This window comes from Lathamus discolor, chromosome 21 (assembly GCF_037157495.1).
Source record: "Lathamus discolor isolate bLatDis1 chromosome 21, bLatDis1.hap1, whole genome shotgun sequence".
In the NCBI taxonomy this organism is placed as follows: domain Eukaryota; kingdom Metazoa; phylum Chordata; class Aves; order Psittaciformes; family Psittacidae; genus Lathamus; species Lathamus discolor.
Genome location: NC_088904.1, coordinates 1,826,300 through 1,841,003, shown reverse-complemented (window position 1 = coordinate 1,841,003; position 14,704 = coordinate 1,826,300). Strand labels below are relative to the sequence as shown.

The following is a 14,704-nucleotide window of genomic DNA, read 5'->3' as shown; positions in this document are numbered from 1 at the left end:
ACCCCGAGCGCTGGCAGCCGACCAGCCTGGAGCACCGCACGGTGCGGCTTCCACCCCAGAGCCCGTGCAGGACACCCTTGCCTTACATGTGCTTCCTAAATGAGATCTCCTGAGACCCACGTTGGCTTTTTAAGAGCGGGGTGAGGTTGTTAGTGACCAACGTTATCCATTAAGCAGGAATCAGCAGCTTTTATTAGACTTGGAAGTGCTGTCAAAGGAAAAGGGGGGGATACAACATCGCGACCCCATTCACCTCCCCAGCAGAGCCCCTCTGCCTGGCACAGAGGGGTTTGCACTCGGGCGTTCTGGCAGGTTACCGTACTTGGTCAGTTACCTACTGCTGCTAAGTCACAGCGAGCCCCAGGCTAAACACAGGAGCCTTGTGAAGGTGCAAGGAGACAAAGCTTGGAAGGGGCAGCTCCCCGGCAGGCCCCTTCTCCTAAGGCCAAAAGGAAAGAAAAACCCAAGCTGGAAAGGCTCTGCCTGAGGCCTGCCAAGCTCTCCACCCAGGAAAGTCAGGGTGTGCAGGCTCCTTTCTTACCAAACCAGAGCTTGGGATACACACTCCCTGTCTGCCACCAGCTGGGCTGCTCGCAGGCAAAACCCAGCTAAATCCCACTACAACGCAGCAGCAAAAGAGCCACAGTGACCCCAGTGAGTGCCACCACGCGGGTCCCCTCCACGACACACTCAGACGTAAGCTATACCTGTCGGAAAAGGATCTCACCTTGAGCTTTGGTCCATGGATTCATTGCCCAAGAGGGCTGCTCTTGTAGTCGTGTGAGTTCTCGTGTTTCCGGAGAGCAACTGCTCCAGCCATGGAGGTACCGTAACCAAGCACACCCCAACTGCCCCAGGTCACCGCCCTGTATGCCAGAAGCGCCCGTTCCATAAAGAAGTTGATGAAGCAGCGTATTTCAGTTACAGAACATGTAAATGATGGAGAAGCATCTGTGAGAGCTTTGAGAGCTGCCAGGTGACAAGGAAACAGGCCCTGCCAAGGACATTTTGAAATCAAAATCCAAATTCAAAGGTTTCTTATTAATAAAGTATGAAAACAAGCAAGAAACTACACAGGAACCACCCTGTCAAAGCTCTCCTGCGTTTGCCACCGCATCCGAGCAAGCACGGCGAATTTATGTGTTTTGAACTGATTTTAGTGTGTCGCAGGCAACGGCTTTATTAAGAGCTGAATCGACAAAAAAGCTTCACAATCTGTCTGAATATTAACTAGTGCCCCTCCAGCATCCTGCAAGTCATTATCATCATCCTACAGAGATGGAAATGCAGCAAAGCTGGTTTCCTTCCTAAGGTCATACACTGCGATGGAGCCAAGGGGAAAAATACTTGGGCCTGGGTTTTGAGTATTAAGCAACTCTGCCTCCCTGAATCCAGAAACACAATACCTCTGTTTTCTTGCTCAAACAGCAGACTCCACAAAATGCAAAGGAAAGCAGGAGGTGGACTTTTGTCCCCATATGTATAATCAGTTCTTGCCATCTCAAGACCTTGCGAACACACATTCCAAACCCACCCACGTTAGTGAGCCGTTAGCCGCTCCGAACTGCACCGATTTCCCACCCCGGCGACCCGCTTTGACTCCCAGCACCACAAAGGCTGCTTGGCTTCTCTCGCCCGCCCCAGGAAAGCCCAGGTGTCCAGCTCAGCCCCTTTGGGGTCCCTTTGAGTGCGCGTTGGATCACCAAATAGACTCACAATGGCCGATTGTCAGCGTGAGGCCGAAGGGAGCTGACACTTTCCCAGGGAAAAACGCCTTTGCTGTGTGTTTGGAAGGTTGCACAGCTGTAAGGCAGACCCAGAAGGAGCTGAAACCCTGGAGGGATGCTTGCCTCAAACACACATGGCCTATGGAAGGAAGCTCTCCCGTGGGCCGACGGGCCGTTAACTCCTGCAGCTGGGAGCCCGCTCCTGCCGGCTGGAAGGGGTTTAGAGCCTCCAGCTGCTGCCCGCTCGTCCTGCGGATAACTCGCGTCCCATCTCTGAGCCGGGGCCCGGCCTGGCCCCGGTCTGGTTCCCCCTTTTGCAGGGAACCGGCGCCCCTCCGCGCTCCCCGGCGCTGGAACAGCGGCACCAGCCCCGCGGGTGGGAGGAGCGGGGCCGCGGCCGAGGCGCTGCCAGCAGTCCCGGGAAGCCTCCTCTGCGGCCGCTGCCAAGCGGAGCGGGGGGGAACTGCGGCGCACGGGGGCAGCGAGCGCCCTGCGCGGGCAGGGGGGGCTCCGGGGCGCAGCGCCCGGGGCCCTCCGCAGGTGCCCGTCAAAAGAGGGCAGCAGCGCCCGGGCAAAGCGCGGCGAAGGCTGCGGGGGCAGCCGGGCTCCGTGCGGCCTCTGCGGAGCACGGGAAAGGATGCAGGGAACTCCGAAGGGAAGCCGGGATCCCTGCCCCGGCAGCGACCAGGGAGGCCCGGCTCTGCGGGACGCGGGGCCGTGCCCGTGCCCCGGTCAAAGGCAGGCAGCAGCAGAACCGCTTGAGCCCCCCGGGACCGGGCTGCGATGGCGACGGGTGCTTGAGGGGCCCTGCGCTTCCTCTGCCCCCGCGTCCTCATCCTCACCCTCACCCGAGCCACCCACCGGGCTCTGCGGAGGCACAAGCGGCCTCGGAGCAGGAGGGAGGCAGGAGGGGCCCTGCTCCCGAGGAACACGGGATGGGACAAGAGGAACCGGCCCCAGGCTGCACCAGGCTTGGATGGAGACCGGGAACCCGTCCAGGGCGAGCGGCGGGCAAAGGGCTCCGGGCAGAGCGAAGGGAACCCGGGGCAGCAAGCGGCGGCGTCCTGAGGGCAGCGGGGGCGCTGTGCTGCGCGCACCGCGCGGGGGGGCTGCCGCACTGCCGGAAGGGAGCGGCGGGCGTCAGGGCTCGCGTGTGCGAGCGGCGCCGCCTGCCGGTGGGAGGCCATCGAGGGGGTGCGGAGACACCGGGACCGCGGGTTCGAGACCGCGCTGCACCTCCAGAGGCAACACACACACACACACACACACACACACAGACACACACACACAGACACACACACACAGACACACACACAGACACACACACACACACACACAGACACACACACACACACACACACACACACAGACACACACACACAGACACACACACACAGACACACACACAGACACACACACACACACACACACACACACACACACACACAGACACACACACACACACACACACACACAGACACACACACACAGACACACACACAGACACACACACACACACACACAGACACACACACACAGACACACACACAGACACACACACACACAGACACACACACACACACACGCACACACAGGCACACACACACACAGACACACAGACACACACACACACACACACACACACACACACACAGACACACACACACACAGACACACAGACACACAGACACACACAGACACACACACACACACACACACACACACACACACACACACACCGTCCCACCCCCCGGGGCCTTTTGGGGCCTCTCAGCGGCCAAGGGAGCGTCCCCAGCGCTGGAGAACACCACAGAGCAGGTCAGAGCTCCAGGTGTGTTTATTGCCTGGCTCCGGCTCCTCCCGCCCGTGTTACGGACGTTATGGTTCCGTTCCGGGTGCTTGCGGGCCAGGGCCGAGGCGCTGTTGGTGACAGCCGCTTGGTGCTTCCTTCAGACCTGATTGAAGCTGAGAAGACCCAAAGAGACAAAAGAAACATCAAATAAGCAAGAACCCCCCCAAACTGATGGGGAAAAGGGGACAGAGCACGGCGTGGGGTCCCTGGTGGGACAAGGGATGCAGACGCTGGTCCTGTCCCCCCATCACGGCTCCATCCAGGGCATCCCCGAGGCGGGCGCGCTCCAGGCGCTGAGCTCCCCGGAGTCGGTGAAGTCCTTGGCAGCCACTTGGACGCGGAGCAGGGCTCCGGGGCGCAGGCCCGACAGCGTGAGGGCTGTGTGCTCGGAGGGACCGACCTGGGGGTACCACGGAGGGAGGGCCCCCCGGGGCCTTGCTCAGGGGCAGCCCTCGGCCGTGCCTCAGTTTCCCCACCGGGAGGGCTGGGCAGTACCATTGCGGTGACGGAGCCGTCCTCCTGCGCATAGTGGATGTGGTACCTCAGCGGGAAGTACTCCGGGAAGGGCCAGGACCCCGGTGGGCTCCACTCCAGCAGCAGCTTCGTGGTCTCCCCAGGGATGGGTGAGACCCGCAGGTCCTCGGGGGGGTCCGGCTTTACTGATGAAGCAGGGAGATAACGAAGGGGTGAGGGACCCGGCATGGGGGTGCCGAGTCCATCAGCCCCATTGGCTGAGCTGTGAAATCGTAGAACCGTAAAATCATGGAATGGGTTGGGTTGGAAGGGACCTTAAATCTCCAGCTCCAACCCCTGCCACGGGCAAGGACCCCTTCCACTGGAGCAGCTTGCTCCAAGCCCCTGTGTCCAACCTGGCCTTGAGCACTGCCAGGGATGGGGCATCTCCAATCCCGGCTGTGGAAGTGACCTGAGACCCGGCAAATCATTGCACTGATGCTTCCCCATCCCAAGTAAAGGAGCAAACCAGAGGGGAAAGGCCCAAAGGAAGCCCCAGGGCTGGGTCAGGCCCAGGAGCACTGCTCAGAGGTGGAGGGCTCCGCGCTAGGGTCTGGTCCCAGCGGCACTCACTGATGCTCTCCAGCAGGAAGGGCAGGCTGGAGGAGGCAGCACCCAGGGCGTTCACGGCCGTCACGTTCACCACGTAGGGGATGAGGGAGAAAACCTGCACGTTCCCAAAGGAGCAGCTCCGCGGCCCCGTGCGGATGCACTCCCCCATCTCTGTGTCCCCCCCAGTGCCGTGCCTGGGGGGCAAAGGGGGGCGGTGGGTGAGGCCCTGGGTACAACACAGGCTATGGCGGGGCTTATCCAGTGCTTGGAGCCCCCACTCACCTGTACGTGGCCACGAAGTCGGTGTCGAGCAGCGGCTCAGGGGCCAGGGCCCAGGAGCAGTTCACCGCCTGCGGGTAGCTGATGGCCCAGCACTGGAGCGCAGGCGGAGCAGGGGGGTCTGCGGCAGGGGACAGCCACGGTCACCCCCTGCCACCCTCGCCAGCGGGGAGCAGGGGTTCAATGGGGCCGGGGTCACTCACAGCCCAGCCGCAGGCACGCGGTGCCCCAGGTCTCGCCGGTGCCGGGGTGGTGGCAGCTGTAGCGGCCCTCGTGGACCAGGCTGGCGTTGGGCAGCACCAGCCCCGGTGCAGGATGCACTCCCAGGGCAGTGTCCCCCCGGCGCCACTCAGCCGAGCCCCCCGCTGAGGCCGGGCACGGCAGCAGCACCTCGGAGCCCAGGGTGCTGTAGTGCACCCAGCAGCGCCCTGGGCACATGCGGTGGTCCCCATCAGGGGGCCAAGGGGATGTGCCACAGCGGTGAGATGGGGCGATGCTGGGTCGGGAAGGGTCTGCGCTCTGTTCCCAGCACACCAGTGCCTCTCCCTCCCCACTGCCCCCAGCCTCCTTGGTCCCCTCCTGTCCCCAGCCCCCCCAGTGTCCCAGTCCCCCCATGCCTCTGCCCTCAGTCTCCCCGTGTCCTCAGTCCCTCCAGTGTCCCTCTGGCTCTAGCCTTAGATGCCCTGTAATTGTGTCCCCATGCCCCTCAGTGCCCCTGTTCCTCCATCCCTGCTCCCTCCATCTCCATCCCGGTCTGCCCAGTGCTGTTGTCTCCAGTCCCCACAGATCCCCCCACACCTCCATTCCAGACCCCTAGTCCCTCTATTGCCAGTCCCCCAGGCCCCCCATACCTCCATCCCAGCTGCCCCGGCCCCTCCATCCCCTGTCCCATGTGCCCCCATACCTCTGTCCCCGTTGTCCCCATCCCCAGTGCTGCTCCTCGTGCTGTTGTAGGGCATGGTGCAGGCGGGTGCCACAAGAGCCACCACCCAAAGCCACCTCATGTCAAGGAGACTCAGCAGAGCTGCCCAGTTCCAGCAGGGACCTGTGGGGACAGGCAGGATGGTCAAACCCCAGGGCAGGGGACAGCAGGGACACCACAGCCACAGGGACATTGCCCTAACCAGGGGTTCAGACCCATCTCTGGGCCGTCCCACTGTGCTGTGCCTCAGTTTCCCCTCTGGCCATGCTGCACTCCCTGGGGACAGGGGATGGTTTCTCCCTGCAGTGGCTGGATCCTGATGCTGGGAAGGCAGAGGGGCAGACACAGGACCTGGGGTGTCCCATGGGGACCAGCAGCCACCCCTGCGGTGCCATGCCTAGAACCAGGATTTCGGGTCCCTCCAGACCTCAACCAGGGAAGGGGTCAATGCACTCGGGTGGCCCCCAGCTCCCCAGGCCGCTGGGCAGGGACTGTCCCTCACAGAGAGCCCCAGACCCAGCGTGGGGGCTGAGCTCCCCGCTGTGGCCAAGGGACAGATCCTGCCCTTGTCACTGCCTCGCTTTCCCCTTATCACGGCCAAGGGGCTCCCCGCGGTGCCCCCAGCCGGGCGCTGTGGGGCCCCCCCCATCCCCAGCCGCGGTCGCACTCACCGCAGCGGGACCAGGCACCCGGAGCAGAAGATCTGGCAGCGCCGCAGTGGGAAGCTGATGTCCCGGCCGGCCTCAGCCCACTTCCTTGCGCAGGAAACGCTGTCCCCAAGGGGGGGACCCACTGCCAAGGGTGGCCCCACAGGAGCCCCTGTGCATGGGGCTGCTGCTCCTGAGGCCCAGACCCACAGGAAAGGGGTTTGGGTTCTGGCCAAGAAAGCTTCAACCCTTCCCATTCCCCCACCCTGCTGCCTTCATGGGGACACGGGGGCTGGAGCAGATGATGGCACCAGTCCCGCACTGTCCCCCATAGCCCCAGGTACCCTCATCCCCCCCACCTCCGAGATGAGCTGTCCCGTTGGTGTGAGTATAAATACTTTATTGCTGCTGTGCTGGGCTGTGTGTGGGGCTGCAGGGGGTGCACAGTCCCCAGGGCTGGGGGGGGGTGGGTGGGTGTGGGGGTGTGGGTACCACGGTGCTGCCAGGAGAAGCAAAGGGGCACAGAGGGTGCTGCCATGAGCCTGTCCGTGGCACTGGCTGTGCCACCATCCCCTCAGCAGCTCATCGGTCCTGCTCCTGCAGCCGCTGCATCCTCAGGATCTGGCACAGGAGTCTCTGCACATCCTCGTCCATGTGGCCCTGGGGTGGAAGGGACATTGGTGAGGACATCAAGGAGTCTGTGAGGAATCACCCTCACAGGGAAGAGCTTCTGCCTTATCTCTAACCTGAATTTCCCCTGTTTCAGTCTGAACCCATCACCCCTTGTCCTATCACCACAGCCCCTGATGAAGAGCCCCTCTCCAGCATCCTCGAAGCCCCCTTCAGGCCCTGGAAGCTGCTCTGAGGTCTCCACGCAGCTTCTCTTCTCCTGGGGCTGATCAGCCCCAATGTTCTCGGCCTGTCACGTCCGAGTTCCCCCACAGCCAGGTCCCCATCTCACCTGCACAGCGTAGAGCAGGTGGCTCCTGTACAGCGTCACCACTTTGCTGTGTCGCGTTTCTGTCTCCTGCAGGACAGCGATGGGTGGTGAGCGTGGGGTTGGCAAAGGCCAGAACCCACCAAGCAACGGCAACAGGACCCCTGGTACCCACCAGCAGCTTCTCCTCCAGCGCACGGATCCTGGCCTGGAGTGCAGCAGCATTGGGGGGTGACTGCGGTGCTCCCTGCGACTCGGGGAGGACCTTCAGGGCTTCCTTCAGTCTGAAGACCTCCTTCGAGAGCTCCGTGATCTGCAGGACACGCAGAGGGGTTACAGGCAGCGCCCAGACCCAGCCCTGGGGTCCACCACGGAGCCACCATGGCTGTGACCACAGCACCACCGGGTGGCCCCGGGCAGAGCCAGCGCCTTCCCAGCCGTTCCCTCTGCCCGCATTTCAGTCTTGGCTTTGGGAGGGAAAAAGGGGAACGGCAGGGAAAGGGGCAAGCCCACACGGAGGTGTGTGTGCCCATGTGTGTGCTTACGTGTGCAAACATGCACCTACGTGCAGGCACAAGCGTGCAAGCATGTGCATTTGTGTGAACACGCGTGTACACATAAGCACCTACATGCATGTGTGCACGTGCACGCATCTGTGTATGTGTGTGTGCATGTTTGTGAGTGAGTTTCCCCTGCAACCTGAGCACTTCCTGAGCCATGATTTGAATCACAGAACAAATCAGACTGGTTTGTGTTGATGGGAGCTTAAAGCCCATCCAGTCCCAACCCCTGCCATGGGCAAGGACCCCTTCCACCGGAGCAGCTTGCTCCAAGCCCCTGTGTCCAACCTGGCCTTGAGCACTGCCAGAGATGGGGCAGCCACAGCTCCTCTGGGCACCCTGCGCCAGCGCCTCAGCACCCTCACAGGGAAGAGCTTCTGCCTCAGAGCTCATCTCAGTCTCCCTTCTGTCAGGTTAAAGCCATTCCCCTTGGCCTGTCCCTACAGGCCCTTGCCCAAAGCCCCTCTCCGGTTCCTGTCCACCCATCCCTACCTTCCTATCCCTGTCCCTGACCAGCCGGGCCGAGTCCTCAGCGTGACCATGGAGCTCCCGCAGCTTCCGCGCCTCCTCCTGTGCCTCCGCCAGCTGCTTCTGCGCGGTGCCCAGGCGCTCCTCGGCCGCCTGCCGCTCGCTCTTCATGAACAGCGCCTGCCGCTGCACCCGGAACACCTCCTCGCACGTCTTCTCGTGCCGCCGGCTCAGCTCCGCCAGGCGCTGCTCCAGCGCCGCCGCCTCCGCCCGCAGCCCGGCCTGCGCCGCCTCGTGCTGTCCCCGTGGCACCGCGCCCGCCAGCTCGGCCTCCAGCCGCGCGGCCTCGCGCCCCTTGGCCTCGGCGGCCGCCTCCAAATCAGCCACGCGCTCCCGCAGCGCCCGCGCCTGCTCTTCCAGCGCGGCGGTGACCCGGGCGTGCTCGTCCCGCGGCACGCAGCCCTCCTCCTGCGCGCGCCGCAGCCGTGCCAGCGCCTCCTCGTGCTCCCGACGCCCCACGGGCCGCGCGGCCAACTGCTCCCGCAGCGAGCCCAGCTCCGCGTCCCGCCGGCCCAGCGTCTCCCGCAGCTGCCCCAGCTGAGCCGTCACCTCCTCGTGCTGCCGCACCAGCTCCGCCACGCGCCGCTCCAGAGCCCCCGGCTCGGGGCCGCCCGCCGCCCGCCAGTCCCGTGCCTTGGCCTCCAGCTCCTGCCGCAGAGCCTCCGCCTCGGCCTCGGCGCGGCTGCAGCGCTGCAGCAGAGCCTCCTTCTCCCTCGACGCCTCCTCCAGGGAGGCCGTCACCTCCACGGCCTCCTTGCCGGCCTCCAGACGTGCCTGCAGCTCCTTCACCTGCTGCTCCCGCTCCTCCAGCGCCGCCTGCGCCTGCCGCAGGGCTGCCCGGGCCTCCGCCAGCTCAGCACCAGCCGAGGAAGAGGAGGAGGAGGAGGGCTGTGGGTCGCCCAGTGCTGCCTTGCACTTGCCACAGGTCCAGGCTGGCTCCTTGGCAGGCCGCTGTGCTGCTGTGCTCCCTTCCATGACCTGCTCCGGGGCTCCGGGCTGCCCCTCCGGCTGCCCCACGGCTTCATCCCTCGCAGACAAGGCCCCACGCTGCGCCCGCACCCGCTCCAGCTCCCGCTGCAGGGCCCTGTATTGGCTGACGGGCACAAAGTCGCACGGTGTGGACGCGTCGCTCTCGTCCCGCTCATAGTTCTCCAGCACCTGCAATGGAGATGGTGAGGCCACCGGGGCCCAGAGGACAGACGCAGGGAGGGACAGACGGACGGACAGGGACTCGCCTGTATTTTCTCCCTCAGCTCCTTGTTCTGCACGGTGAGGGACTGGACCTGCCCCTGCAGCGTGGCCAGCAGCTCCTCGGCCGAGGGGCTCAGTGTCTTCTTGGAGAGCAGCAGCTCTGCCCCTGAAGGGTGCAGGGGCTCTGGTGCTGCTCCCACCATGGCCCCACGCCCCACTGCAGGGTGTCAACCCCCAAAGGCCACCCCACTACCTGGGAATTCAAGCGGGTCTCCCTCCTCGTCCTGCAGTGTCTCGATGTCGTAGCTTGTGTTCTCCTTCTCATTCTGGGGGTGCGGAGTGGTGGTCAGCCCCCAACACCCCAAGTCCCTGGTGCTGCCAGCATCTACTCACACCTACCTCCAGCGAGGACAAGCGGCTCTGCAAAGCCTCCACCTCCTTGCCCAGCCGCTCCTTCTCACCATCCCGCGCCGCCAGCCGCTGCTCCAGCTCCTGGATCTGTGGGGCCAGGCACAGGGGTAGAGTCCCCTTTGCTCCCACCAGAGTCCCAAAAGCATCCACAGCACAAGAACCCCGTGGAGAGCCACCCCTTTAATGGCCTCACCTGCTTCTCCATGGAGCGCAGGGAGCTCTCATCCAGCTCTGCCCGCTAGCAGGACACAGAAGGGAGGCATTAACGCTGCCCCATCCCTCCCATCCCCTCCAACCCCTAGGGACACGCTGGTCTCTCCCCACAGCCCTGCAGCTCGCTGGTACCTCCCGTCTCTGCTTTTCCTGCTGCTCCAGGCCCCGGATCTTCTGCAGGAACTGGGCCCGCTCCTGCCGCAGCCGCACGATCTCCTCGTAGGCGTCCCGGTCCTCCTGCAGGCACGTGGCTGCCGAGCCCCCATGCCCAGCCCTGACAACCCCCCCCCCAGTGCCAGCCCCTCCTGCCCATCCTCACCGGGATCCTCGCCATGTGCACACCATGCTCCAAAGGGTGCAGGGAGCTTTTGGACACCAGAGGGAGAAGGAAAGGCTCTGGCATGGCATAGACACCCCCCCCCCCGCCAGTGCCAGCTCAGGTGAGGGGTGTTTTGGACCCACGGTGTGGATAGAAAGGGGCTGATAGACAAAACAGGGGACTGGGATCTGGGGTGCTGCACCCCAGGAGCAGGGATGAAGCCTCTGTTGCAGCTCAGGCCAGCCCATGAGCATCACCTCCACTGCAGGGCTAGGTGAAGCTGAGGAACTTGGCCCAAACTGGCCATGGTTTGGCTACCCTGCACTGGGGGTGGCTGTGGAGCTAAGGGGGACCCCCCTCACCTGGCTCAGGGTGCCCAGGGGGGGCAGAGGGGCTTTCCTCTTCCTTGGGGTGCTGCTCTTCTCCCTCACGGATGACTGGCTGGGCGAAGACGTCTGCGGAGGCACCAGGACAGAGGGGACATCACACATAAAGTGACTCCCTCCTTCCTGACCCACTGCCACCTCGGAGAGCCCCAGGGCTCCTGGGGACCCCCACCCTAGAGGGGGGCAGCCGGGCAGGCCCTTACCTGGGATGTCTGCTCAGCTGACTCCTCCTCTGTGGGGCAGAGTGGGAGGAAAGGGAAATTGGGGCAGTTTAGGGGATAATAGGGGCAGGCGGAGCTCGTGTGGGTGCAGGGGCACCCCTGTGTGTGCTCGTACAAGGGTGGGCATTTAAGGAACACATGCGTGTGCACAGGGGGACACGTGTGCATACAAGGGGCACACACAAATATGGGATACATGGATGTGTAATTGGAGGGATGCACACACATGTGCAGACACAGGGAGACGCATGCACCCAGACATGCACATGCAGACACACGTAGAAACACACATGCACTTACACCCCCATGCTTGCAAACACATGTGAACATGCATGTGCAAGCATGTGCAGACACCGAGACAGGCAACAGAGGCTCAGCACCACCTCTCTGCCCTGGGCTGGTTACAGCATGGGCAAAGGCACCACCAGAGTGTGGGAAAAGGGGACCCGTGCCCCAAAGCCTTGCTCAGCCCCAGCAGTGCGGGTCAGCCTGACCCCAAAGGGTAAGAGCACCCCATGGGTCCAGCCCTGTGGACAAGGAGCAGGGTGGCACGGCTGCCTTACCACTGGCCCAGGACCGGCGCTGAGCAGCCTCCTGCAGGAAGTGCTGGATGAGGGCATTGCCTGTGGCCAGGCTGTAGTGAGCAGCATCGTGACCTGTGGAGTCCACCACAGCCACCCGGGCACCAGCGTTGACCAGCACCTCCACAGTCTCCACGCTGCCATTCTCACAGGCCAGCATCAAGGCTGTCCTGAGCACAGTGATGAGGGCAGAGGTGAGGGGCCCATTCCCTCCATCTCCCCATCTGCTCCCAGTCCCACCAGTGCAGACTCACCTCCCCTGCAGGTCCCGGCTGTTGACGGCAGCGCCACGGTGCAGCAGGTACCGGCACAGCTCCGAGTGGCTCATCTTGGCTGCCAGGATCAGCGGGGTGGAGCCATCCTGGGTTCAGGAAGGGTACACAGACAAGGTTCAGATCCCCCCACGGGGGGAAACTGTTATCTTCTGTCTTCCATTGCCACTTCAGGGCGTGTTTTCATGCCAGGTACTGCTGCTGTTCCCCCTACGGTTCAGAGGCAGCCCCAGCCTGGCCCCCTGCTGCTCTGCACAGCACTGCAGGGTGAGGAGCAGCGGGATCTCACCTTGTCCTTGATGTTCAAGGGAGCCTTGAAATCACAGAGGATCTCAGAGCAGGAGATGCAGCCACTGAATGCTGGGGAGAGGACAGAGGCTGAGCACTCCGCCTGCACCGGGACAGGAGCAGGACAGTGGTGGTACTGTCCCCACTCACCTGCGTGGTGCAGCGCTGTTCGGCCACTGCCATCAGCCATGTCCACAGGGCAGGAGGCCTGAGGGAGAGAGCCTGGGTTACAGGAGAACAGGGGACAGACAGACAGACTCCCTGGCATGGTGGAGGACCGGGCAGAGCTGGGAACCACCATGCCAACCAGTAGCACTGGTGAGGGAAGGGAGCCCAAGGACATGAGGACACCACGCTGGCACAGCACCCTCTCTCGCAGCACCATGCTCCCAGCCCCGGTACCTGCAGGAGCTTGCTGACACACTGCGGGTGGCCATGCTTGGATGCCAGATGCAGGGCAGTGTGACCTGGGGAGAGGGACAGACAGACAGCTCAGGGAACAGACAATGGTAGAGAGGACTGACTGGGTGACAGACAGAGAGATGGGCACACAGGAGGATCTGCTGGACTGGGGCTGAATAGGAAGGGAACATCCCATGGGCATCATCAGTCAGCATTTTGGTCCCCCATTAGAAAGATGGGACAATTTACAGGTGGGGCCATCACCTCCATCCCCTCTGCTCTGCCAGCAGAGCAGGACCAAGCAGGGAGCACTGGTGGCCCTGGATGGAATGTGGCATTAGCCAGGGGCATGTGGTGACCATGCCCTCACCTGAGCTATCCTTGGTCATGGCATCCACGCCGTGGGCCAGCATGGCCTCGAGGCAGTCCACGTTCCCCCGCATGGCAGCTAGGTGGAACCTGCAGCAAGAACAGGGGCTGTAGTACTTGAGTCCCTGGTACCAGCCATGTCCCCAGCCCCACGTCCCTGGTGTCCTAGGGATGGGGGCCAGCACTTACGCAGATTTGCCCTCTGAGTCCAGCTTGGTGGGGACCAGGCCCTTGCGGACAAGGAGGGATGTCACCTTTCCGGCATCGTTGTAGTCCACAGCTTGCAGGAGCTTCTCATCGTTCTTGGTCCAGTCCTGGCTCTGCAATGAAGCCCAGAGAAGACTGTGATGGGTTGTGCCACCCCCAGGATGCTGGGCTGGGCTCAGGTGTCTGTCCCCATCCTCATCCCTGCTATCTTCCACCCCTCCTTATCCCCTGGGGTGCTGTGGTTCCTGACCCCCAGGTTTAGATGGGATGAGGGTCCCCTTCAGCCTCTGCTCTAGTTCCTAGCTCCTACACCAGGAGATTTACAGCCCCAGTTTAGCTGTGGCTGTGGCAGACTGTGACCAGCAAGACTTGGGAAGGAGCCAACACTGCCTGCAGGTTTGCCCCTGCCACACCAGTGACCCCGGTGCTAAACACAGCCAGCACCGTGAGGCGCCTGAGCCCCATCCCTGCCTAGGTCTCCCCACTGAGCCCATTCCCAGCCCTGCTTTGCTCCCTGTTAAGAAGAGGACCAAGCCAGGGCAAGCACAGTTGATAGTGAGAGCAGATCCCCCGGGATGGCTCCAGCCTCCCTTGGTTACAAGGGGCACAACACTGTGTGCCCACCCCTGCAGGGCTGGGGCTGGATGGGGGCTTGCTGACAGCAATTCCACATATCCCAGTGCCAAGGGAGCGACCCAGGAAGCCCGGGATCCATCCCGCAGCCCATGACGACAAAGTGGAGCTCGCTGCAGCCACGGCAGCAGGAAATGGATGTCACCCTTGGGAGCTGCTTCCATCCTGCCCCTCAACAGCCTGATGCCAGCACCAGGCAGGGGACCTGCTCCCCTGTGCGCACCCGGAGGCCCTGCAAGCCCCTCCAGCCCTGCAGGGCCAGGGCACTCTGGAATAAACCAGTGTCCCAGGGTTACTGGGCAAACTGGGAGGGCAGCGCCTGCCCCCATACACTGTCATGCAAGGACAAAGCAGGTTGGAGAGGACGCAGCCGAGCTCCGGGACCGGGATGGAGGTGGAGGGGGCCCGATGGGGTGGGGGTGACACGGCTTACCCGGGAGGACGTGACCGGAGGGGACAGGAGAAGGAGGACGGGGACGTACCGCGAAGGAGGCGGCGGCACAGAGGCAGATCTGCTTCATGGTGCTGAGGAGCAGGCGGCGGGCGGCCATGCACCCCTTGCCCCCCGCCTGGGCGAGGGCAGGCTGCGGCTCCAGGCCGGGGCCCCCAGCACCCAGCTCGGACCAGCATCGCTGCCCGGCAGGGGCCGGGTCCTGCCGCAGTGGGAGCCGGGATCCGCCTCCCTCCATCCCCC

The 14,704-nt window shown here is 63.4% G+C and overlaps 2 protein-coding genes across 2 annotated transcripts; both read right to left on the bottom strand.

The window, feature by feature from the left end:
- Positions 1 to 3,727: 3,727 nt before the first annotated feature.
- Positions 3,728 to 6,712, bottom strand: EBI3 (Epstein-Barr virus induced 3). Its single transcript, XM_065699761.1, has 7 exons — positions 6,517 to 6,712; positions 5,828 to 5,968; positions 5,127 to 5,351; positions 4,927 to 5,044; positions 4,666 to 4,838; positions 4,075 to 4,238; positions 3,728 to 3,979 (listed from the first exon to the last, which is right to left on the bottom strand). The coding sequence occupies exons 2-7, from the start codon at positions 5,925 to 5,927 to the stop codon at positions 3,827 to 3,829; spliced, it is 933 nt and encodes a 310-aa protein (XP_065555833.1). The 5' UTR covers positions 5,928 to 5,968; positions 6,517 to 6,712; the 3' UTR covers positions 3,728 to 3,826.
- Positions 6,713 to 6,875: 163 nt separating this feature from the next.
- ANKRD24 (ankyrin repeat domain 24) lies at positions 6,876 to 14,703 on the bottom strand. The gene is made up of 19 exons (XM_065658886.1): positions 14,493 to 14,703; positions 13,360 to 13,490; positions 13,172 to 13,260; positions 12,802 to 12,866; positions 12,550 to 12,607; positions 12,401 to 12,471; positions 12,094 to 12,200; positions 11,822 to 12,009; positions 11,241 to 11,269; positions 11,014 to 11,106; positions 10,465 to 10,569; positions 10,313 to 10,357; positions 10,108 to 10,206; positions 9,962 to 10,034; positions 9,753 to 9,874; positions 8,482 to 9,675; positions 7,605 to 7,742; positions 7,454 to 7,519; positions 6,876 to 7,152 (listed from the first exon to the last, which is right to left on the bottom strand). Exons 1-19 carry the CDS (start codon positions 14,697 to 14,699, stop codon positions 7,075 to 7,077), a joined length of 2,958 nt encoding a protein of 985 aa, XP_065514958.1. The 5' UTR covers positions 14,700 to 14,703; the 3' UTR covers positions 6,876 to 7,074.
- Between the last annotated feature and the right edge of the window lies 1 nt (position 14,704).

Bases quoted from the DNA above. Each gene is read 5' to 3' on its own strand.
- ANKRD24 (XM_065658886.1), bottom strand. From the start codon at position 14,699: ATGGAGGGAGGCGGATCCCGGCTCCCACTGCGGCAGGACCCGGCCCCT. The intron at 13,491-14,492 runs GTACGTCCCCGT...GCTTCATTGCAG, and splicing joins GTGCCGCCGCCTCCTTCGCG to AGCCAGGACTGGACCAAGAA. The intron at 9,875-9,961 runs GTAGTGGGGTGG...TGCACCCTTCAG, and splicing joins AGACCCGCTTGAATTCCCAG to GGGCAGAGCTGCTGCTCTCC.
- EBI3 (XM_065699761.1), bottom strand. From the start codon at position 5,927: ATGAGGTGGCTTTGGGTGGTGGCTCTTGTGGCACCCGCCTGCACCATG. The intron at 5,352-5,827 runs GTATGGGGGCAC...GCATGTGCCCAG, and splicing joins TGGGGACAACGGGGACAGAG to GGCGCTGCTGGGTGCACTAC. The intron at 5,045-5,126 runs GTGAGTGACCCC...CCCCTGCCGCAG, and splicing joins CGCGTGCCTGCGGCTGGGCT to ACCCCCCTGCTCCGCCTGCG.